The sequence below is a fragment of the Canis lupus genome, chromosome 37 (assembly GCF_003254725.2).
Source record: "Canis lupus dingo isolate Sandy chromosome 37, ASM325472v2, whole genome shotgun sequence".
In the NCBI taxonomy this organism is placed as follows: Eukaryota; Metazoa; Chordata; class Mammalia; order Carnivora; family Canidae; genus Canis; species Canis lupus.
In genome coordinates, this window is record NC_064279.1 from 11,055,360 (window position 1) to 11,080,971 (window position 25,612).

A 25,612-nucleotide genomic window follows, 5' to 3' on the forward strand; every position below is an offset into this window, starting at 1 on the left:
AGAAAGAGATTGGGGGAGTAGACGGATGGTGTGGGGATGGGGAACATTAGAGAATAATGTAGAAGATAGACATACAGGGGCAGCACGGCTGACTGGAAGTCTTAAGACTTAGGGAAGAAAGAAAAATAAGACTTCTTGGAATAGCATCCTCATCTTACGGTTTTCTCATCTATGGGTCTCTAGGACTAAAGTCAATTGCCCTTTCCGAATTTAGACATGATGTAGATATTGGCTTTTAGGCAAATTAATTGTTACAGCTCTGATCTGAAGAATATTTTTTTTCCTTGTAGACTGATGTATAAATGATGAGGGCAGGACCATTTCTGTAAACTTTCATGTTAAATGTGAAACATGTACATTAACCCTTTTTTCTTGCTGAGTCAGTGAAAAAGTACTGACTTTTTCACTTTTTGTAAAAGCTGGTTTCATAAAACAGAAGTTTCTTGAGGTTAAATACAGTTTCTGAAATGAAATACTACTTATTTTATTTAGGGAAGCTCTTTTATCTGAACTGTACAAAGACCATAAGAAATCTCAGAAAGGTTCTCCTACTCAGTGGCTTGACATTGTTTGTATTCTTATATGACATAAAGGAAAACATTAAAAACAAAACATTTTTTTTCTTCAAAGCTAAGGAGGTAACTCTACATACATATGATGCAATTTTTTTTCAAATTAGATTAATTAATAAACTGTACCACATTTAAAGTTGCATACATTAAAATGGGGCAAATACTGCTGTTTTTTATTGCAGCTGTTATTCCAGAGCTCTGTAATAGTTGAATATTCTTAAAGCTCCAGCATTAAGCTGGTGGCCTCCTTAAGACTCAGTATCAGAGGAAACCCATGTTGCTGGTACCCATTGAGGCTCCTCCTGAGCCTTCTGAACTGCAGACAGCAACTGGGCACATGCATCTTGCAAGTTGTCATTCACAATCACATGATCAAAAAACTGGCCAAACTGTGTCTCCATTTTTTGAGCTAAATCCTCCATTTCTTGTAGATCTTCATCCTTTATGAGAAATAGAAAAATATGGATAGCACAGACTTAATGAGATAAACAGAAATCATATGCAGTTTGTTTTGCTGTTACATACATTATAAATTTTATATAAAAACGCTCATGTCAGATAAATTCTATTCTATTCTAAACCACACAATGTATGTTTTTATCTTTAATCTTAATGTTTCCCTGGTCAAGGTTTTGCAGAACTAAATAATGGTAGCCAAAACAATCCCCTCAACTTCCCATATGGCCTTAAATTATCTTACTCTAAAATCTAAGCACTTGAAGCCTTCAACTGTGTATAACCAAACAAAACAAAAAAGAAAGAGAAAGAAAAAAGAAAGAAAACAAAATTTACAGTTAAATATAAATAAAACATATGAAAATTTCAAATGAAATTTTATAAGATAAAACACTGTTCTTGAAATTAAATACTGATAATGAATGACATTATTTTGCCACTTCTAACATGAGGATGGTATGACCTAGCTAAGGTGGATTTAATTTTTAAAACTGGAAAAAAATAATGCGTACTCTAGGAAAAGTTCACGAATTAATTCCACCTGTCTCAGCCCCTCTATAATTTCCATCATCATTAATATATAATGTTTGCATTTAGAGATATATTTTTATAGAAAATTCATATTACAGATAAGATATATTCACCACATTTTAAAAGTAAATTCTAAAACTTTTCCTTTTTCTTTTCTTTTTTTTTAAAGATTTTATTTGTTTATTCATGACAGACACACAGAGAGAGAGAGAGGCAGAGACACAGGCAGAGGGAGAAGTAGGCTCCATGCAGGGAGCTCGATGTGGGACTCGATCCCGGGTCTCCAGGATCAGGCCCTGGGCTGAAGGCGGCGCTAAACCACTGAGCCACCAAGGCTGCCCTCAAACTTTTTCATATGATAAATAATAAAATGTAAATGTCAGTTTTAGGCACAACCAATTTTTTTGTGTGGCTTTGCAAACTTGGCTTGAGTTCTTTTTTTCTTTTAAGCTAGATTAGAAAAAAGAAAAAAATAAGAACAGCATTATAGCATTTATTAAACTTTATTTTAATATCTATAAATCATGTCCAGTAAAAAGGATAAATCATAAGGGCATTATTTAACAAAAATCCCATTCCTTAACATAGGGATGTTGTGGAAACAACACTGATTTTTTACTAGGAAAAAAATAAATTCGTCTATTTCCTCTGTATCTTACCTTGAACTTCATGTCCACGAAGTAGTCTGTAATCATCTTGGCATTTTTCCGAGATTGCTTCATACAACTCATATTAGATGGCTTTATAAATATGACATAGGGCTTCAGTTCCTGGGTTCGAGCTACTTGAATACCCTACACAGAAAAATTAGGTGCATATTTAAAAACAGAAGTCTTAATTTCCTAGAGTCAATGTGAATGTTCTCAACATTTCTAAGATCAGAAATCACCAATTATTTTTAGATAATTTATTTTTATTTATTCTCCTTTGCCCCCCCCCCAGTCCTCAACTCTAAAAATGAAACATTTTAATAATTAAGAGATGGGGTTCTAGAACCAAAATTAAGTTTAAACTGTGGCTCTTCCTCTTATTAGTCATAACACCCTTCTGAAATCTGAGAATAGGATTTTATACATCATCTCGTGGGACAAATCCTAAAAGTGGATCAGTTTCCTCATCCTCACTTCCCTTTCCTCTTATTATTATCTTATACTGGATACTACTGACATCTTCACACTGATCACCAGCCTTGACTCAAGTAAGAACAATTGTCTTATCCCTTGATTCTCTTTAGCACACGTGGTATATTTTAAAATGACTACCAAAAAAAAAAACAAAATACGAGGATCAAAAAATGGAGCCTATACATCATGTGTTCCTTATCTTAACTTGCTCACCCCTGCCTCATTCCACATATGGTCTCATAGAGGTAGCTATAGATACGAGAATATAGGAACCTCATCTCCTTGTGTAAAGCAACATCTTATTCCCTCCACAAATTTCCTTGATGCCTTGTGATCAAGGTCAAAGCAGGATTCTTGCTAAGTTTTCTTTATAGCCACCAGCTCATTTCACTTTTTGTATCTGAGAAGCAAGACTCCTAACTAAAGACAAGATATTGGCAATTGTTCCTTTACATAAGATCCTGGCCATTAGATATGGTAAATGGTCTTATCCCTAAAAATGCTAACAGAATAAAATCTCTCAAATACGACCTACAGCATGTGCACAAAATGCATGACAGTCACTCATTACTTTGGGGAGATGGGAAATGTTCCACCACAGACTTACCTGGGGCTCTAAGTCCATGACACAGATCTTTCCTTCATCAAGGACTGTTTGAACAGCATCCACACTGGTGCCATACAGGTGGCCTTTGTACTCACCATACTCGAGCATCCTGCAAGGGTGCCACAAGGAAAACAAGAACTCTTTCTACAAGTAAAATATTAGTAGTAATTATATGAAGATAAATTCCAACAAGATAGAAGGTAAATATGTGGACTGTGCTAGCACAAGAAGAATTAGTGGAAGATAGGAGAAAAAAGTATTAGGGGAATCTAGAACTTAACTATTTCTCCAAAGTCTCTAAAATTTGCAATTCAATTCTGCTCCCTCTCCAAACCCAATGAGTTAGTGTGCTAGTATATCAATTTACATTTCCTTGCTTAACTCTTCAAAAACAAAAGGAATTACCCTAGGAGCTTTTGATAATGCATAAAAATCGTGTATCTATTTTGAAGGTAAAATAACCAAACGTCAGAATCAGATTCTGAATGTCTAGCTTACCTGTGACTATACACAAGGCTTTCAAATGTTTCCTTTGACACATAGTGATACTCACGTCCATCCATTTCATAACTCTTTTTGGAACGAGTAGTATCTATCAAAAAATGGAATTTTAAAGAAGGTTTTAGAATCTACAAAATGTTTTGATTTGGTACCAATATGCATTTGGATAAAGATGTCCCATCAATACAAATAAATGAATACAGAAACAGATAAATAAAATGATAGAACCAAAAAGAGGGATCCTGAATTGATGATAAGAAAGAAGTTCTCAGGGTACATGGGTGGCTCCGTCGGTTAAGTGTCTGCCTTTGGCTCAGGTCATGATCCCAGGGTCCTGGAATCAAGTCCCACTTCAAGCTCCCTGCTCAGCATGGTGTCTGCTCCTCCCTCTCCCTCTCCCTTTGCCCCTCCCCCAGCTTGTGTTCTGCTCTCTCTCTCTCTCAAATAAATAAAATCTTTAAAAAAAGAAAGAAGTTCTCATCTCAAAATCAGTTCAACTATAAACCCTTTTCAAGTGCTCATAGTATGAACCTGAATGTATAAGGTGTTAAGCCAGGGTGGGGAGGCCCTAAGCATGTACCAGCTCTTACTTCAAAACAAGCATGAGTGGATTATGTGTGAGCCCCAAGATGCCTGAAGCCCCCAGGTAGCAGATCTTATATTTAGATAATGCATTTTCCAAGATCCCATTTCATTCCTCACAGCCTAGCCAGATGAAATGATATTATCCATAGTTTACTGATCAGTAACTAAAGATTTTTTTAGAGATTGTATTTACTTATTTATTTAAATTTTATTATTTATTTATTCATTCATTCATGTATTCATTCATGAGACACACACACAAAGAGAGAGAGAGAGGCAGAGAGCCTGACATGGGACTCGATCCTAGGTCTCCAGGATCAGGCCCTGGGCTGAAGCTGGCGCTAAACTGCTGAGCCACCCGGGCTGCCCAAGATTTTATTTATTTGTTTGAAAGAGGGAAGGAGAGCACCGGGGGTGGGGGTCGGAGGTGAGGGGAGGTATAGAAGCAGACTCCTCACTGAGCAGAGAGCCTGGCATGGGGCTTGATCCCAGGACCCTGAGATCATGACCTGAGCCGAAGGCAGAAAACCGATGGAGCCACCCATGCACCCCAGTAACTGAAGATTTTGAAGAGTAACTGACTTGCTCTTGTACACAGACTAATGGAAAGCAAAGTTGAAAACAAGAACCTAGCTGTTCTGACTCCTCCTAGACTAATATTTTCTGCCGCACCCGGTTGTCTCTGATTTGAAATGGAGAAATCCCATGACAGTCTACAGTCTTGTCCAAATGTATTGATAGCCAAGTGAGATGGTGATTAATTTGGGGGATCTCCAGAAGGGAAAGATTGGTGGAGTCTGGATTCAGTGCTATTCTTTGCTTATAGGTTCTCCTACTTAAATAGTACTTGGTAAAGAACACAGGGGCTCACTGAGTAACTAAAAGTGATTCATTACCTGCTCATCCATTTATTCAACTAACATGTACCAAGCGCTTCTGCTCCAGATATGTTAGGTTCTTAGAACACAACGATAAATAAAACACAGTTCCAACCCCGTGTCCTATGTATATATTGCAAAGCTGCAAGCTCCTTAATCTGCATTACCACAAATCCTCTGTGTTCATTTAAAAAATGGTATATTTGCATTTGCCAAAGTTTAAGAATGAAATAGATGAATTCTTGATAATATCGATGCATGGAAATGACCAAGTAGGAGTTTGAAATAAGCCCTAAATGATAAAAGGAGTAATGAACATTTAAGACACCCAAAAAGCAAATGTCATCTGAGGGCTATTTTTGTTTTCTCTCTCTTCTTTAAAGGATTTTATTTATATTCATTTTATTTTATTTTATTTTATTTTTTAATATTTTTTATTTATTCATTTTAGAGAGAGGGCACACACACATTCATGCGTGCATGTACAAGTGGGAAAGAGAGGCAGAGGGAAAAGGTGAGGGAAAGAATCTCAAGCAGACTCCATACTGAGTGCAGAGCCCATGCAGGGTTTGATCTTATGACCCCAAGACCACAACCTGAGCCAAAACCAGGAGTCAGACGCTCAACCAACTGAGCCACCCAGACGCTCCTGTTTTTTCTTTATTCAAGCCTCTCCACAGATCCTTAGAGTTCCTACACTTATGCCACTTCTCCTACAGCTTTGCATTGAAAAAAAATTCCAGTAAAATACTATAGTTGTCACATTATAATAAATTATATAAAGGGTCACCTGGGTGGCTCAGTCAGTTAAGTGTCTGCCTTCAGCTCAGGTTATGATCCCAGGATCCTAGGATGGAGCCCCACCATTGGGCATCCTGCTCAGCGGGGAGCCTGCTTCCCTCTTTGCCCCTCCTCCTGCTTGTGCTTTCTCCTGCTATCTCAAATAAATAAATAAATCTTTAAAAATATATAAATAAATTATGTAAATATAAACCTAAGATGACTCCTTCTCTGTGGCTTCTGTTGGACTTTATTTTATATGGTAGGCTAAAAATCTGTGAACTGGTTAATAACTAGAGGTATTCGTCTTAAAACTATTCACTCAATTTAAAAAGCAAAATATGGGCAACATTTTCTCACTTTGAATGATTGCTAGCCATACTTCTTACAGTTCTTCTATGTTCTGTGGGAATTTGATTTTTATCCAGATTATTGAAAAATGGTGATTTCTTTTGTAGTTTTTGTGTTGGAGATCAATGTCCATTCTTACATATGTAAATAGTGTTTGGAAAGCATGACTTATGGTATGTAATCATAAAGCAACATTTTCCTGTCATCTACTGCCTTCTGTGGGACAAGACCTTCCCCTGGTCCTGGATGAAAATATAGCAGTTACCACAACTCATCCGATTATGCTTAGTTTAAAATAAATAACGCACCATCATTCGTGCCACAAAACACAGTCTCAATCTAATAACTAAAATTCCATTCCTATGTAATAATCAAAATTATGAATTTCATTTCCATTTTAGGCTTCTCTTGGCTCAGACTTGCTATAGCCATGGAAGCTGCAGTTAGAGAAGCCACAAGTCAGGAAAGGGAGTAGGATTCACTTCTCTTCTCTTTCATTGAAGAGTAGTAGTTCCCTCCCAGTTTTACAACTGCCCAAGGCTAGAATGCAGAAAGGAGAAGAAAGAGCAGGAAAATTCTTACTTACTGATGTTGATGGTGATGCTGGATACTACAGGTTTCTTTTCGACTTGGCAGATATTTAAATTTGTCTCTGTTCCCCTAGAGGATGCATGGGTTATTCTGCAAACCCTACCACCACCACCACTACCACTGGGTATCTCAAATTCATCTCTATCCCAGTTAGTCATCTGTGATTTCTAAAAGAGCAGCTGCTTCCCAAACTGCAGCCCTTGGCCACTCCTCTAAATTTTTAGATTTTTCAAGTATAATTCTGTCCCCCAAACTGCACAGAACACATACTAAGTTCTTAAGTGGTCTCTCTAAGTTCCTGTCTTGCATTGAAGTGAAGGGGAAGCACCCACATGCAAATGCTCTTTCCTGCCATGGATGGTATAATCATACTTACAGATTTATATAAAATTATATCTGCATATATTAAAATTTTAAAAATAAGATAAGGTATTTAAAGAGCCAAGCACAGTGCCAGGAAGATAGTATTATTATTACTTAGCTATTATTACTAAATATTAGTTTTCCTGAAGGATCATCTATATGACTGCTAAGAAATGGAAAAGAAACAGTAACTTTTTAAAAGCCTAGCCAGCCACATGCCAATGAATCAATTTATAAATATTATATAAGGACTATCCCTTGTGTTTCATCTTTTTACAGCAAATATGGTATGGCATAGTTAAGTGAGATCAGTGCACCTGTGGACGCAAAGACAGTTTGACCAAAACATCAACTGCTAGGAAAGAGCAACTACACGTACGTGGCACAGCACTTTGGAAATGGTTAGGATTAAGTTCAATAAGTTGTCTTCTCAGTTCATTGACTCCAACGCCAGAAGGTCCTAAACACAAAAAGCCACATACAGAAATCATTAGATGTGGTGATGTAATCATTTCAGTTCTTCTGTTGAAGAAATTTGAGAGAAATTAGGGAAATTACATATCTTCTCTTCTCACAAACTGAAACAATTCCAGAAAGCTCTTAGGAATTTTTCTGGTGACCCACAGAGTGGCCCACACTTCTTCAACATCCCAGAAACACCAAGTCTCATGTTGGGTACTATGAGAATTCGCTGGCCTCATTTCAGATAACCTGACACAACCTACTTTTCCTGTCAGATGAAGTATCTATCACATCACAACCCAGAAATCAGCCCCTAGAATTACGGGTTCTGTGTCTTACAGAATTTGAGCACATATCCTAATAGGTAGTGAGTCAATGCCTCATGGGCAACTGAAGTCAGGGCTGACTCCATGCAGTTATATACGTCCCATGCTTAGGATCTACACTTGGTTTCATGCTCTTTTTTTGCCATCTTGAAATGTTAATTTTTAAAGATTTATTTATTTATTTGAGAGTGAGAGAACACATGATTGGGAGGGACAGAGGAAGAGGGAGAGAGAATCTTAAGCAGGCTCCATGCCCAGTGCAGAGCCCAAGGCAGGGGCTCACAGGTCCTCGATCTCACAACCCTGAGATCAGGACCTGAGCTGAAACCAAGAGTCAGAGGCTTAACCAACTGTATCACCCAGGCTCCGTGAAATGTCAATCATTTTTTAAGAAGCTCTTGTATTTTGATTTTGCCCCAAGCCTTGCAAAGCTGGTCCTGGCTGTAAGGCATGTTGTTCTGCTCTACAGGGCCCATCTCCCCTCTCCCTTGATCACAATTGGAATACACAGAGATGGCAGCAAGATCGAAGTTATTACTGCTGCAGGGACCCAGCTTGGCAGAGCTCTTGGTCACAAAAGCAGGGCACCCCAGTACTATATTTGCCATTCTTTAGCACCATAGCTACAGTCCAAAAGGTGTTGAACACTTTTCGAAAGAAGGTGATTACAAATTTCTTAGGGAAAGAGATTTTAAGGATTTTTATGTCTGATACTGATTGATAATGCATCTGGGGGCATACTCATCTATGCTTATAGAACAAACTCTAAACAGGTTTAAAAAAAAAAAAAAGCTTCATCATAATACAACCTGTTATTACCCCAGTACGGATATACCAGGGCATACCACATTCAACCATAGACAATAAAAGCAAGAGACAACAAAGTTTTATTTATAAACACATACAAATAAAACAGGATTTTTAAAAAAGATGTTCATATGGGAGTCCCTAAAGAATTCTACTTTTGCCACTACTCCCAACACAAAACAACTGAATCTAGAGGAAGAACTTCACTATGGAAGAGAGACACAGGGACGTACCCACGAGCACAATGAGACGGTGCTTGTCTGAAGGCATCGCTGGTACCTGACCACCTCCTCGTACGGGGCGGCCAGTGCACTGAGGCAGCCACCAGCCTTGCACACCTCTGCAGCTCGCAGTTGGCCCAGGTGAGACTTGCGGCGACAAAGGCGCATGCTGCGGCGGAAGCCAGCTGGGAGGGGCAGGAAGGCACACGACGTCACATCCAGGCAGGAGAGAGCACTTTTCCTTCCATACCTGATGGAGCCTGCGGTGACTGTGATCAGCAAGTGTTAATTAACATACTCATGCCTGTCTGAAGGCAGAGAATAGGAAGCAACACAAAGGAAAGGTAGCAAAGTGCCCCACAGGTTGCTAAGGTGCACCCAGTGCCCATCATGTGCCAGGTGCTGGGGTTCTAGTGGTCAACTACATCAAACCTACTTCCTCCTGACATTTGCATTCCATGGAGGAGAGACAGAAGTAAACACATCTACAAAAATAAGTGCTTAGAGGAAGGGTCGCTGGATAAAGAGTGATGGGGGTGCTTCTTGTTGCAGGCAGTTCAATTACAGTGTGTGGGGAAAAGTGACATTGAGCAGAGGTGGAAATGAAGTAATGGAGCTAAGTGAGGAGGCTTCTGGGGGAAATGCAACCCAGGCTAAGGGAACAGCAACTGCTAAGGTGCAGAGAGAGGAGTGTTTTGGGAGTGTTGGGGAAGCACACTGTTGAGGAGACCCTAGTGAAGCAGAGTGGTGAGCAGTAGGGAGAATGGTAGGAAATGGGGTTGGAGAGGAGGCAGGGAAGGTGGCAGGGAGCTCCAGCAGAGTGTTGTATTGTGGTCCAAGTGGGATGAGAAGTCACTGGGTGGTAGAGAAATGGGTGTGATGTGGTTTATGTTTCTGAAGAAGTCCTCCATTGCTGTGGGGAGGATGTAAAGTATGGGCTCACAGGAGAGTAGTTAGGAGTCCCTTGCAGTGCCCCAAGTGAGGGAGGATCAGAATGGAAACAGTGGAGTTGGCTGATTACTCACATTTTTCAGATGGATACACTAAGACATAGACAGGTTAGCTGGCTGGTCACAACTGTGTCATCCAGTGGCAGAGTTGGATACTAACCATGATTTCTGAACTCCTAGAATCCTGCCTAATCTGCCCACCAAATCACAGGGCTTTCTGGCATTTTCAAAAAAGAGCTGTTCCCATGTCCTTCCTGTAGATAGAACTAGAACACCATGTATTCATACCAATACCTACAATGCCAGCTCAACACTACAGGATTCATTCCAGCCACCCACCCCCAGCCTTTCCAATGTGTAACTCCTTTCTCTAACAGTGACTGATTGTCCTCAATACACTTACTTATTGTATTTGTCAAAAGCACCTGTGCAGGACAAGGTATGGATGGTATCAGCAACCTGGCAGAAAGTGTCAGAGCCCAAGCTAGGTGAAAAGGCTGTTTTGTAGAGGCTGTGAGGTATCAGAGGCCAGGTGATGGCAGCTGTCCTCCTCACTTTGCTCTGGCTCTGACAACATGTTCCAGGCCACCATCATCCCCTGCACAAATGTTCTCCTCACACTGCTCAGGGATGCCCCACCCCAGGCTGCTTCTTCCCGACCTTTTTGCAAACGCCTACTCTTTTAGCCTTAATGGCATTGGGGTTGAGTTATTCTCAAGGGGATACAGAAAAGTGGCCTCAGCTTTTTTTTAAAGTTCTCTCAATGATTCCAATGTTCATTCAGGCCCAAAGAGCCAATATTTCACTTTATAGACCCTGCTGTTCCCCTACTGTCTCTTGGAGGATCCCGGCATGGGTTTACATGAGCCCTGAAGTGGGTTCTTCAGAAAACTCTGCCAAGTTGACAGATTATAGTAATGTGGGCATCAAAACTAAGTTTAGTAGTCAGAGAACTGGCCTCTTTAGAGTAAGATAAATATGTCATACAACATTTTGGAAGAAAACAAAAGGTTTGTTTTTGATGGATAATTAAGAGATATCCAGTGGAAACCAGATGAATTATAATGAATCATCAACATAGAAAAATACTGACCCCAAAAAAGGAATTGGCTGATAGAGGGAAACCAAAATAAGGAATAAGTTTGGAAATGTGCATCAGCAAGGGAAACTTTCAGAAGAGTCAGGATGGTAGGAACAAAACTTGACAAGTGACAAAGACCCACCTCTTATTAATCATTACCTACCGATAAAGAACTTCTGACCAGAGCCAACAAATTCCCCCTTGTCTGGAACACAGAGAATGGCAGGAACAGAATAAGCGAAGGAGGAGAAGGAGAAGTTTACTTAGAACAGATGCATGAAATTATCTTCAAATCTGCAAGTGACACCATTTCAGATGTCAGCACAGCTGAATTCATCTTGAATGGCTTATTTGAAGACTGTCCTAAGCACTTTCCAGTCTATCACATGCACCAAACCATGTGGAAACGCACTTCAGAATTTTATCAATACACTGACTATACTCTGTCAAGTATAATTGAAACAAAAAGCTATTTTAGGCTTGTTTAAAGTTATAAGAAAGATATTGAGTCACAGTAAAAAAATAAATAAAAATTAGGTATACATTTTTTAAAGTACCCAAAGAAAACTGACTTCTAAAAGGAAACAGATGAACTGGCTTTGGCTTAAACTTGTAGAAATGGTATTCTGCAGGACCTACAATTAATTCCTTTGTTAGAAGTGAGTTTTTATTTTCTCCCTGATAAAATGGTTTATTCTGTATAAAATTAGTATTTGCTCTGTTGCTGCTAATTGTAACTGACTATCCAGGAATCTGAGAGACAAGGGTGAGGAATACTGATCCCAGTGGCTCTGAAGCACCTAGAACTTATTTAAATTCCTCCTCTGCTTCCCCTGGGGTCTCAGAAAAATTCTTACAAACTCCAGGGAAAAAAAGTTATAAAAATGTCATTTTCAAATTACTTTTTCTAATAGATATTCCTTTCACTTAGCAATTCTGTTCTGATCATTGAAATGTATGAAGAGCCACTGTTCATAAAATGAACATATACAATCTTTTCCTCTTAACCTTTTTTAAACATAGATTTTAAAGAAAACACACCAATATTGATTCCATCTTCTGTGAAGTATATTTTTCTAAATGAAATGTCAGCAGTTTTTTTCTTTTTCAATTTTTTATTTAAATTCTAGTTAGTTAACATCCAGTGTAATATTGGTTTCATGAGCAGAATTTTGTGATTTATCACTACTAGTGTCCTCCTCAATACCCATCACCCATTTAGTCCATCCCCTCCAGTAATCTTCAGTTGTTCTCTATCATTAAGAGTCTCTCATGGAAACATTTACTTAGGAATATATTCATAATTCTTAACTACTTTCATCGTTCATTTTTATTTTATTTTATTTTTTTTAAAGATTTTATTTATTTATTCACGAGAGACAGAGAGAGAGAGAGGCAGACACAGGCAGAGGGAGAGGTAGGCTCCATTCAGGGAGCCCGACGTGGGACTCGATCCCGGGGCTCCAGGATCACGCCCCAGGCTGAAGGCGGCGCTAAACCGCTGCGCCACCTGGGCTGCCCCTCATTGTTCATTTTTAAATATTTTTCTATGAAATTGAATATCTTATCACTGATTTCACCCTTAAAATATGTCTTATCTTAAAAGGTATCCTGTCAAGCATGAGGTACTGAAACGTCTTAAATAGAGCTCTATGTGGCTTATCCAGGAAATGAAAACAATTACCTTCTGAAAGTTCCTCTGGAGATTTGGGTCAGTGAAGAAAAAGACATGAAAACATTAAGTCTTTGAGAAGATCAAGTCGGTCATCCAACAAAGACAAATGACAAAGGTGAGGCATTCAGGTCACCCTAGGGAACGCTGTAACACAGGTAGGCCTGGCAAGACAAACGCATGACATACTACAGGGGACCAGGAACTCACAGAACCAGACTGTGCTGCTCAGAGAACAATAAATAACTTTCTGCAAGTTACTTATCTATATTCTCCCCAAGGGCTTTTTATCTAGAAAGACTTACAAAATAAGGCTTGAGAGACAGAAATCATAGGAAGGCAAGTGCTGCGAGCCTCCATTCTCCTCTCACAGAGGCTGTATACACAGTCCTGCCCAGCGGGCACTTCAGCAGCATTCTGCCTCAATATCCTCATTCCTTACCCCTCATGGGTCCAGTGACACACGTCCATCTCCAGCTGGCCCACTGGAGACAGGGGGAACTGAACACACAGCATACTTTTTTCTAGATTTTTTAGAAGAATTTATCTTTTCTTTAAGATTTTATTTATTTGATAGTGAGAGAGCAAGCAACTGAGAGAGAGAGAGAAACATGCATGAAGGGGAAGAAGGGCAGAGGGAGAGGGAGAGGCAGGCTCTCCACTGAGCTGGGAGCCCCATGCAGGGCTCCATGTGGGGCTGGATCCCAGGACCCCAGGATCATGACCTGAACCAAACACAGATTCTTAACCGACTAAGCACCCAGGCGCCCCTGTTATCTAGATATCTTAAAACATCCATCTTCTCTGTTGCTATTCTTTTTATGACATTCCTAATTACACTGTATCATCACCTCCTGGAGAAATTCAAGGAGGTCACATGATATTGCATTTGGAGAAAGAGTTGAGACCAAAACTGAAGAAACTGAACTACCCAATAAGAGCTCTAAGTAAAAGAATTAAGCATCATGAATAAATATCAAGAATTATTTACTTAAAAAACTTGCCAGCTGGGTGTTAACTGTTCCTTCATTGACCTTCTAAGTGACCTGAGCTCAAATGTAGTTGAGAGTACTCAATCTTTTGACTATGAGGAGTCCAAAAGGGGCAGGTCACAGTAACTAAGGCAGCTGCACACTTTCCTCTGTAGTTATTAGAGAAACAACTGCTGCATGCTCGTCCAGAGCAAGATTCACAATAGTGCTAGCGAGCACCCCAGGGTCACATATTCTAAGCACTTTACTTATAGAAGTTATTTTTCCCACTTTAGACATGGAGCAAGAGAAGGGCAGAGAGGTGAAGTGATGGAGAAGCCACAGGTAATGAGTAATGGAGCAAGATTCCTACTTGGACACTCTGGCTCCAGTTCCTGGCTCTAACCATTACACCATGCTGCCTCTCCCCTCACAGATGCCCCAAATACTTCTGAGCCTCAACCACAGTTTTAGTGTATGGACTCTCTTCCAGAAAAATGAGGAGTTGAACATAGAGCAAAAGAGGACTAGGTAGCTCCGTCGGTTAAGCATCTGCCTTCAGCTCAGGTCATGATCTCAGGGTCCTAAGATTAAACCCCGTGTCAGGATCCGTGCTCAGCATGGAGTCTGCTTGTCCCTCTCCCTGCTTGTGCTTACTCTCTCAAATAAATAAAATCTTTTTTTTTTTAAAGAAGAACTATAATCCAGAGGAATTAAAAATTAAACCAGTCCCAAACATAGAGCCAAGTGTACGTACCCTAATAGACCAACTATCTAACTGAAAAGAGGAAATTTAGAAACAACATAAATGGTAGGTAAGTCATTTAAGTGCATGGTTCCCAACTCCATCTGTCTTAATGACATCTTTTTTTATGACCAATATTTATTGCAATCTCCCTACTCTTATGAAATTAAATTGATAGAATCTACTACACACTTAATTTTTAAAACCAGTACAATGTTCTAACTGTAATATGAAGAAAAAAGCTAAAAGGAATTAATTTGTATCTTAAAAATGTATATTTCAAGATATAAATCCTCAGGCATGACTTTTCTAGAAGACCTAAGAAACTGTTAGATGCTTATAAGTTGCTACTTATACTGAAGAAGCATGGATTAAAGGAAGTGAAAATATCCCTTATGTGAAGCATAGAAAAATAGGAGGGCAAAGAAACAGTAGATGTGGGAATAACAAGAGCTCTGATAAGTTGTAACAGACCAGGTTTATTTCTATATAAAAGAAAGAGGAAATTGCCTTATTTGAAGTAGGGATAATATACCAAAGCAATTACAGATTGACAAAATGGAGAAAATGAGAAAATATATTTTTGGAAGCAGGGGAGTAATGTTAACATGCCCCCAAAAGTTGCAAAATACCCTGAGACCTATATTGTTACTCATGATGTCAACCTTAGTCTGAGGGACACACACTTGACGATACCATATGTCATCAATAGTAACAAATAACATGTTAAAGAAAAATTAAAAAATCAATCAGTATAGATACCTCACTTTCCAGTTTATTTCTTATCAGTTTGAAGCAGACAGAAGGTGTGGAATCAATGATTCAATAATTACAAGGCAATGTCTTTAATTCTATTCAAATGTCTCTCTCCATAATGATTCTCTTCTACACAACTGAGCTTTTCATGTTATGTCTTGTGAAAACGTACATCACTACTGTGTATTAAATAACTACTCATTTATAGTTGTAATGTGTTTTGTCCGACAGGACATTGAAAATATTGCACAGGATGGTCTCCACACTCCAGGACATCTAGTATTCCTGACTCCTACCAGTTAAAAGCCAGTTGTGCCCCAAATCAATGTGACAACCAAAACATGCTCCCACAGAGCTCCAAAATGTCTAATAAGGAACACTGGTCAAGGTGAAGCTAATAATATCTCACAACCATACTGTTGAAGTATTTAATAAACAATTATTGTATAAGGTCCCTAAACGTGTGTTTAAAAGATACCAAAATTTGGAATAGACCCTTAAAAATCAATACCAAATACTCATTTTTCACTTACCAGATTCAAATGTTTCTTCATCTATGGTTTCCCGTGGAGACAAAAAACAAAACAAAACAAAAAAAAAAAACCAAAAAAAACTCAAAAGTGTCATTATATTACTATCCGTACTGAGTCTATATTTTAACAGTCTAATTCCCTGACCCAGTGCCTCTGCATACACACCAACTTCTAAAATTCTTTCCTGACTCAAGGCCAAGTCATTAGCGTCTCTATGGCACACTAAAGCCCTAAAGGAGATATATGGCATCAGGGAGTTGGGCTGTGATATTAAGCAGGGGTGCTGCGGGAGCTTAAAATAAATAAAACAGAAGAGAATAAATAAAATTAAAAGAGGCTCAGAGGGAAGAGAAAGGTAGAAGGTCATAGGAAACACCAATGGATGTCAGACAGGGGACAGCTTTGCTGTGAAGAGGCTTGCACATGGAGGAGGGAGGTACCCTGCCTCATTGAGGGGTGGGGGTATGTCAAGGAGAATGCGGGTATCAATGGTGTGACTGGATAGGCTTTTTAGGTGACAATGTAAGATTTCATATAAACCAACTTTCTCATCAGTTAAAACAGTTATTAGCATTTTAAAGAGATATTAAAGATTAAGAAACTAGAATGTATGTGGGGAGCAATTAAAAATACACAGCAACATCACCAATGCATGCATCCTTGGATCAGGCCTTACTGCTTCTAGGGTATACTCACCCATGTATGAAATAAGGTATTTACAAAGCTATTCATTGTGGCACTGCTTGTAATAGAAGAGATAGGGCGTAGCTGGAAAGTTTACCAATAAGTGATTGTATAAACACACATTAATTATTTAACCAACGTGCTGTTAAAAACAAATGAAGAGGCTTTCTATGTACTAAGATGGAATCATATATAATGCTAAGGGAAAAAAGCCAAAAACAGAAAAATGTGTATAGCATATCATCAAAAAAGTCCTTTTTTTAAAGGGTGTTTTTTTAAAAAATGGTGAGCATGATGGTGGGGAAGGGAGAAAAAAAATACACATCATTGCTTTTGTATGAACAGAGTATGTCTGGAAGGTTCAGCAAGAAAGTGAGAGTATTTATTGCCTCAAGAAATAAAGCTGAGTAGGGGAGCAGGGAAAGAAAGGAGCTCTATACTTTTACAGTTTTTAAATTTCAAAGTATGTGAACATATTACCTAATAAAATTTTTAAATTAAAAATTATAGAAAGAAATGAGTATTGCTGGGAGTTTTAAAAAAACAGAATGTGAAAAAAAAAAAGAAAAAAAACAAACAAAAAAAACCCGAATGTGTACTTGATAACATAAATACTGTGTCAGCATTATTCTGTAGTTGTTCTGGAAAGTATATGTGAATCTTTTAAATATCCACTATTTAAAGATTTATATTGTTCTTTAATTTCTAAAAACCAGATTATCTCAGAAAGCCAAGATAAATTCACCTATCAGACTAAAGACTTTCCAATAATCTCCCAACATTACCCTAGTGATTCTTGAGCCAATCTTAGTTCTGCCACTAAATTTGGAAAATCTTTTCCCAATTTACCAAAAAAATTAAGTATAGTAATGTAAAACGTTTTCATATATTTCTCAAAAATTTGGAACCCATTACTAATTACCTACACTAGAATCTATCAGAAGATGTTACCACACAATAACAAAGAATATTTGCTGCTTTTTAAAAATTGGCATTTCAATATTTTATAGTATTTCACAAAGAGCATGGCGGCTTCCGGACACTCCATCTGAATGTTACTGAACCTAACACCTGAGCGTTACTAAGTGTTCCTGTGATCACTTCCAAGACACTACTTTCTAGAACACTTTCTAGAAGGTTGGTTTGGAGCCTGGAGGCATTCCCACAACTGGGCTTCCCTTCCAAGTGCCAGAATCAGAAAAAGGATGCAGTGAGAGGGTTCATTTTACACATTTCTTCCAGAGGAAAGGACTGTGGCCCCGTTTGGCCAACTCTACTTTAAAAAAATCTATAGCTGAGGTGATTCATATTCCTTCTGGTGGTAAATCTGTCAAGAGGAAATGTTACCTGCTTCCACACACTTCTCGTCAATCTTCATGTCATCTTCTATAAAAGAGGATAGAAAGGGGAAAATGGAACTTAAAATGTATTAGTATCACAAACAAAATTCCCAATGTATAAGTTTAAGTCAGTAAAACTCAAACCATCTTACAATAACATTACTCTTACAACTATTCCTCATGCTTGCTCACTTGGAGAGAGAAAAAGGACTGCACTGTATTTTTTTTTTTAGGACTGCACTGTATTAAATGAAAATCTATGGTACAGAAGGCTACATAACATAAAATGGTTAAAATTTTAAAAGCATCAGCTTTTTGGGTGGGCCAATTAATTTATCTCAAGATTATCTACAAATGGAGATGGTAGTAATATCCACCATATAAGAGAAAATTGAGATAATGTATGAAAAACTTAGACAGATGGTAAGTGCCCAATAAATGTTAACTATTTTTACCTTTAGCTGGGGTCTACATAGGAGAATAAGAGAATGTAATTGTTAAAACCACCTATCCTAATATTCAAAACCCTCTACAACATGATCCAAACCCAACTTTGAAGGCTATTGTCTACTTCTTTCCTTCCCATATCTCATACTCCCACTAGAGTATCCACCATGAATCCTCCTCTGCACCTTTGCTTATGCTATTCCCTTTGCCTGTAATGCTTCAGGGTCCATCTCAAACACTAACTAAAATGAATATCTCTACCATGAGCCGCATAGCATTTTCTTCCTACTACCTTGAACTGTCTACTACTGCACATCTATTCTACTTTGTAATATAATCATTTGAGTAATTGCCTTATTTGCCCTCCTCAATAGCTCCTTGAAAGCAGAACTTGTTAATATTTCTACTTTACAGAGCTTAGTACAGTATCTTGCACATAATAGTTACCTGATAAATTATTAAATAGAACTGAAATTTCCTTTTAAAGTCACAATGGTTGATTTGAATTTATGTATTGAAGAAATAATTTTTTCAGCACTGTATATCTTGTGCCCTAATACAGTGCTCAGCACTTCCTAAGTGATCAACAAACAGTAGTTTAAAGGGTCTTAAAAAATATTTTATTTATTTATTTATTTATTTATTTATTTATTTATTTAGTGGGGAGGTAGAGAGAGAATCTCAAGCAGACTCCGAGCTGAGCACAGAGCCCAACATGGGGCTCAATCCCCGGATCATGAGATCATGACCTGAGCCAAAATCAAGAACTGGTTGCTTAATTGATTGAACCACCCAGGCACCACAATAAATAGTGGTTTAAAAAATTAGTCTTATCATATTCTAAAAGTATAAATAACTATTGGTATAATAAGCTACATTATCAATTCATACAATAAACTTATCACCACCTCCTTACAGACCATGTCCTTAACGAATGTTTTTTAAGCAACATATGCAATATGAAAAATTTTATAAAATAGTACTGTTTTATAGAGATAAGGAGACAGATAAAAAAGTAACATAGCTGCCATTATGAGAGATTATTTTTCAGGTCAATATTTTATAACATCATTGAGTCTGTTGGTTCCTAAGATGTAACTAGAAGTTTTATGTGCTTTTTTTAAGCAAAGAAAAACTACAATTATTATTCCTATTTACAGAGGACAGGAGTGATTTTCTAATAACAACACAAGTAGCCCTGATTCTTCTAACTTGCAACACCGGGATCTAAGACAGACACTGATTTTACTGTCTCAAAATCAACATTCCACATCATTGGCAAGTGTAGGTATCATGGATTGATTTGTATTCCTCCTGAATTTATATGTTGAAGTTCTAACCCCCAGTATGGTTTTATTTGGAGACAGTGCCTTTATGGTTGAATGAGGTCATAAGATTTGGGCCCTAACCCAAAAGGACAGACAGTCATCTGCAAGCCAGAAAGAACCAGACCCACCGAACCTTGATCTTGGACTTCTGGCTGTCAGAACTGTGAGAAAATAAGTAACTGTTGTTTAAGGCACCCAGTCTGGGTAGTGATGGCGGCCTGAGCAGACTAAAATGGTGGCTCGTTACCCAGAGGGCCACAAAGACCCAGGCTCTCCAAAGGCCTCCCCATGTTCCCTTTCCAATTTCAGGACTGAAATATGGGGATGGCTAGGGAACTGCTCTTCTCACTTCTCTCCGCCCCCACAAGCAGATGGCCTCTTGCTTTCTTGCTTTTGGGAATGTGTGTGTTTGGCATCATAACGAGTCACCTGGGTGTCTGGGCTTGGAGAAGGAGATAAGTAATAACTGAAGCTTCCATTTGCCCTTGATGCAGGGCCCTTCAGACAGAAGTTTCAATCCAGTCTACACTGCCTGCAACACCTCCCAATATTCTTACCTTCTTCAGACCTCAATATTTTCATCCATAAGATGGGAACAATCACAATTCCTTACAGGGTTATTTTTAAGTCTGTGTGTAAAACAGTTGACACAGAACAGCAAACCAGTTTGACAACTTTTATTGAATTTTTACCACGTGCTGCATATAAATGTTATCCCTCTTTTCTCCTATTCCTCTGTGAGGACAATTACACTATGTGTGCTTTCTTTTGATGGACATCTTTTTTTTTTTTTTTTTTTTTTTTACAAATTAAGATATTAGTGACTGGAACACTACAGGTATTTAGGAAGATCTTTTTTTTTTTTTGGAAGATCTTAATAAATAGCAGAACTGGATTGAAGTGAATTAAGAAAAATATACAAAATTTCTACAAGACTTTGGAAATGATTTTTTTTTTTCAAATACTGATTTCTTACCTTCTTCCATAGAAATTGCTGGGTACAGACAGATAATAGAAGCAAAAAAAAAAAAAAAAAAAAAAGAGAGAGAGAGAGAGAGAAAGAGAGAACACATTGGTTAATGCTATAGTTTCTCAGATTAATTTTAGTAAGAAAAGTGAAGTGCCAAAATTATAGTAATTAATATTCTGGGGTTAATCTATAGAAATTTGGTAGAGTTTTGGTAACAAAATGATAAAATGAATATCCTAGAGAAACTAATACATTTATGAATCTTGTTGGAAATGGAGATCTTGCTTCTGGCAAATCTATTCTCTTCCCACCCTAAAGTTCTGTAAGGGTTGCATTCTACTGATTTCTGAGTTAATGCACTTAGTTCAGCATATTTTAGGAACTCAAATTTTAACTGAAATAAAAGGAAGGGAGGGAAAAAGGAGGGAAGGAAAGAGAAGAAAGGAAGGAAGAAAGAAAGAGAAAGGAGGGAAAAAGGAAGAAAGAAAAGAGAAAGGCGACTACTTAACTGTATATGCATCCTCAGTAAACATATTTTTAATAGTTATCTGCAAAGTTTTCATTAAGTCTTGTTAAATAAAATTGCTTATACCTCTGGATTCAATAACCTGTTCCTGAGGTTAATTTCTCGCTAGGGTAACATTAAGCAGAAAGATACAAGAGAATACTTATGGCAGCACCAACTAAAACAGTTAAAAAGAAATGATCTAATAGTTTAGAAACTGATCATGCTCCATCAGAAACAACCCTGTGAGAGGTGACCCTTTAAGTCGGTGGCTCTATCCTCGAGGTTCTTGGACTTAGAGGTGTATGAGTACAGTAATAGGGGCTGACAATTCTTTATCGGGATGGACTTTCCCAAAAGCCGAATGTAAATCGCACTCAGGCTACACAAGCAAATTAAGCATCAACCCGTGGTGATACTAGTTATCAGATGCTGGTTAAAAGCTTCATCAGCATTTCCATGTGCCTTTGAGAAAAGAAATAGGAAACCAGATTAGAGAAGAACTTTCATCTGATTTGGTAAAAAACAACAACAACAAAAAAAACTTTTTCAAAACACAGGGGAAATAGCTAAAAGATCACTATGAAGATCGTATCACGAAAATTCTCATAGAAGTTACATTTAAAAAAGAAAGTGGAGCCCGGGTGGCTCAGCAGTTTAGCGCCGCCTTCAGCCCAGGGCCTGATCCTGGAGACCCGGGATCAAGTGGAGACCCAGGATGGAGTCCCGCGTCGGGCTCCCTGCATGAAGCCTGCTTCTCCCTCTGCCTGTGTCTCTGCCTCTCTCTCTGTGTCTCTCATGAATAAATAAATAAAATATTAAAAAAAAAAAAAAAGAAAGAAAGAAAGTGGCATTTCAGCTGCTACCATAGTACTGAAAGATACATATCCATAAGGTGATATGAAAACATAGCCAGTGTGAAGAGATCCTAAGAGAGTTTTCTTCCTTCAAAACTGTCTCTATAGTTGTCACCATAAGTCTTCAAGAGAAAAAGAGAAGAAAAACTAATTTGGGGGCTGAGACAATTAGCAATAAAGTGATGATGGACTTGTCACAGACTAATCTGTGACACTGACGCTGTTGTCCAGTAGACTTCAGGTCCCTTTCCCACCTCCTCGTCCCCTGTCTCCTTCCTTACTTTCTTTCCAGGGGCCTGCAGGAGGGTCTTTCTTTTCTTTCTTCTTTCTTTTTCTTTCTTTCTTTCTTTCTTTCTTTCTTTCTTTCTTTCTTTCTTTCTCTTTCTTTCTTTTCTTTCTCTTTCTTTCTTTCTTCTTTCTTTCTTTCTTCTTTCTTTCTTTCTTTCTTTCTTTCTTTCTTCTTTCTTTTCTTCTTTCTCTCTTTCTCTTTCTCTTTCTTTCTTTCTTCTTTCTTTTTCTTTCTTTCTCCTTCCTTCCTTCCTTCCTTCCTTCCTTCCTTCCTTCCTTCCTTCCTTTTTAAATTTTATTTATTTATTTGACAGACAGTGAGAGAGACAGAGAGAAAACACAAGCTGGGGGAGCAGCAGGCAGAGGGAGAGGGAGAAGCAGACTCCTTGCTGAGCAGAGAGCCTGACGATGTGGGGCTGTATCCCAGGACCCTGTTTGTGTGCAGCCATGCAGCCTTGTTCACAAGCATATGTAAAACTTATATGCTAGCTGTAGAGATCTTGGGGGACCCCAAGTCAGGGAGCCATCACCAAAAGTGTCACCAACACAGGAACATTTGCATTTTCATAAACTGAAAACTCTTCTACATCCAAAGGAATGAACACGCAGAGGAGGATCTCAGATGGCTGCCAGGAGGTTATTTGGGCAAGGGGGTGGGGGAGACATTCAGAGATCCTCTCCTGGGCAGGGAGCCAGGCCTGGGAGAGAAGGAGCAGGCCTCCCTGCGACGCACACACTGGGGCTGAGATATTAGCACACTCACATATGGTGGGTTTGAGGTGGGCATGGGGCTGATATGGCTGAGACCACCAGAACTCACGTTGCTTCCTATGCACAAAGAAATACACCGTGAGAAAAATAAAAAACAACAACAACCCAGTTTCACCCCGGTGGATTTTTTTTTTCAATATAGTACAGTACTGCAAATGTATTTTCTCTTCCTTATGATTTTTCTTATTAATATTTCCTTTTCTCTAGTTTACTTCATTGTAAGAATACAGTATATAGCACATATAACATACAAAATACGTGTGAATCTGCCATTTATGTTATTGGCCAACAGTAGGCTATCAGTAGTTAAGTAGTGGGGGCTGAGAAGTCACATGCATATTTTTGAACGCGTGGAGTTCAGCACTTCTAACCCCTGCGTCGTTCAACAATCAACTGTACTAGATCATCTTCCTTCTGTCTGCTTGAGGACATTGACAATAGCAATTCTTTTCTCTTTTTTTCTCTATCATAAAAGTGTTCCTCTCACTGGACTGTTCTCACCAGCATTATGTGCCTTATCTCAAAAAGTTCTCTCATACCACCCCACTTTCCCTTCTAGCTATTTCTGTATTGCTCTGCTCTGTTTTGTACTAAAATGTCTCATGCCATCAATTTCTTCAAATCTCATTCTACTAGGATTTTGGTCCCATTACTCCACAGCAACTGTTTTTTTTTTGTTTGTTTGTTTGTTTGTTTTGTTTTGTTTTTTTTATCAAAATCACCTAAGACTGCCATTTTGGCAGATCCAATGGTTACTTTTCAGTCCACTCTACAGCAGCTGACAGGGTTGATTTTCATCCTGCCTCATTGGTTATTCCTTCTTAATTCTTTTTGTTAGTTCCTCTCCTTCTTGATTTCTTAACATTGGCTGAGACTTGGGCCTATTTTTATCTTCTATCTTTACTCATTCCCTTGGACCTCAAGAACATAAAAGTGAAGGTCATGGGTTCAGATTCAATAGCTGAGGTTTCAACTTGGCTTCAAATGATTAATAGAGGCAGTTAGAACTATCTTTTAAAGTTTGAGTTTCACAAGTGCTTTTTGCTTTTTTCTAGCTGATATTATTATTCTGATCCCCTTGGTATTTAAGATGCTTAGGGTTTATGGATAAGTTGACTTTGATTTATAGACCAGTATATGTGTTTGTCCGTCTGCTTGTCTCCCTTTACCTCATCCTAACTGCAATAACAGAAGACCGAGAAAACATTTTATTTCCTGATGGCTCAGTCCTGAATCCTCTTACCTCTTCAGAAGGTGGTTAGAAGGAATTAGGCCAGCACAGGTACCAAGGTCTGAAATTTTCCGGGCCTGCCACCAGAGGGCATCGTTCTGGTCCACAATCTGAAGGATGTCGCCCTTCTGGAAAGGCAACCCTGCATCCATGCAGGGGATGGTGGGATCCTCTTGGGGCCAGTACTCAATCATGGCACGAACGTACACCTGGCAGTAGATGCAAAATGGCCCCATCAGAAGAACCCTTGTCCATGGGTTGTCAAGACTTGAAACCATTTCTCTACTCCTCCACCTATTGTTGCTATCTTTTCTCCCCATACTCTCCAAAAGGGAGAACTTGCCTCTTTAACTAAGCCTCAGGTCCATGAAAAAGGTGACTTTGGCAACAGAAGCTCTTAGTGCTGAGAAGTTTTTGCTCAAGCGTTTCCCATTCTTGATGTTACTTTTTAACTTCTTGTACCCCATCTCCTTTACTGTATTCATTTACTCATTTGCCTCTCCCATCATCAGTATTGAAAAATGTGCAACACAGTATTGAAAGAATGTTCAACACATTATAGAGAAATGGCACAAAATATTAAGTCACTATTATTGCTATTTGAGAATTTACTATGTGTGATTATGAAGGCTCAGCATTCTTACCATCTTCTGGCTATTAACAGGTGGGGCAGACACCGGAACCACCTTGAACATTATTGTGCCACGAGACATGGCCTGGAAAATGTCAAAGGGGAGGGGACAATAAGTCTCAGGGTTCACTGGGTTATTAGAATTCAACAGATGGAGTTACAGCACAGTGTGGCCAGCTTTAAGGGTTACATGCCCCACCAGAACTTTTACAAGGGTTCAACATTTAAATATCACTATGCAGAAGTGGAAATTAGGAAGAAATTTAGCTCAGCTTCTGCCCTGCAGTGGGGCTCCAGAGTCCCTGGCCTACTGAGCCCCACCCTGAGGCCCAGTCTCTTCCAGGAACACTCCATCTTGCAACCTTATTTACCATAGTCTCCTTGCCACAGACACTGGGGAAGGAGATGAGGCCTTGGTCAGACTTCCCCTCTGTAAGCCCCAGTCAGTAATGACTTCCTGAGCACCTGTTCCTGCACCAGGCAGCCCAGTCTGATGGGGAGGTGAGGGCTCCCAAGTCTTCTGAGGGACTGACGAGCTCCAAGCTAATGGTGGGAATGGGGGGCCTCAAAGCTTTTGAGGAGACAGAGAACCTCTCAGCCTGATGGAGAGGGTGAGATTCTCCTGCCACATGCACTACGACAGGTTTTGGACATCCAGAGATGAACAAAACCTGTCCTCACTCCTAGAAATTTCACA

The 25,612-nt window shown here is 38.8% G+C and overlaps 1 protein-coding gene across 1 annotated transcript in view; it reads right to left on the reverse strand.

The window, feature by feature from the left end:
- Positions 1 to 34: 34 nt before the first annotated feature.
- Positions 35 to 25,612, reverse strand: part of MPP4 (MAGUK p55 scaffold protein 4) — a 29,208-nt gene continuing 3,630 nt past the window's right edge. Inside the window, 14 exon segments of the mRNA XM_049106449.1 lie at positions 35 to 1,012; positions 2,219 to 2,353; positions 3,291 to 3,399; positions 3,789 to 3,882; positions 7,719 to 7,799; positions 9,168 to 9,203; positions 9,206 to 9,340; positions 11,350 to 11,391; positions 12,871 to 12,885; positions 17,895 to 17,933; positions 20,639 to 20,656; positions 23,046 to 23,110; positions 24,297 to 24,493; positions 24,929 to 25,000. Of these exon segments, the coding sequence (XP_048962406.1) occupies positions 821 to 1,012; positions 2,219 to 2,353; positions 3,291 to 3,399; positions 3,789 to 3,882; positions 7,719 to 7,799; positions 9,168 to 9,203; positions 9,206 to 9,340; positions 11,350 to 11,391; positions 12,871 to 12,885; positions 17,895 to 17,933; positions 20,639 to 20,656; positions 23,046 to 23,110; positions 24,297 to 24,493; positions 24,929 to 25,000 (1,230 nt within the window). The 3' untranslated portion in view covers positions 35 to 820.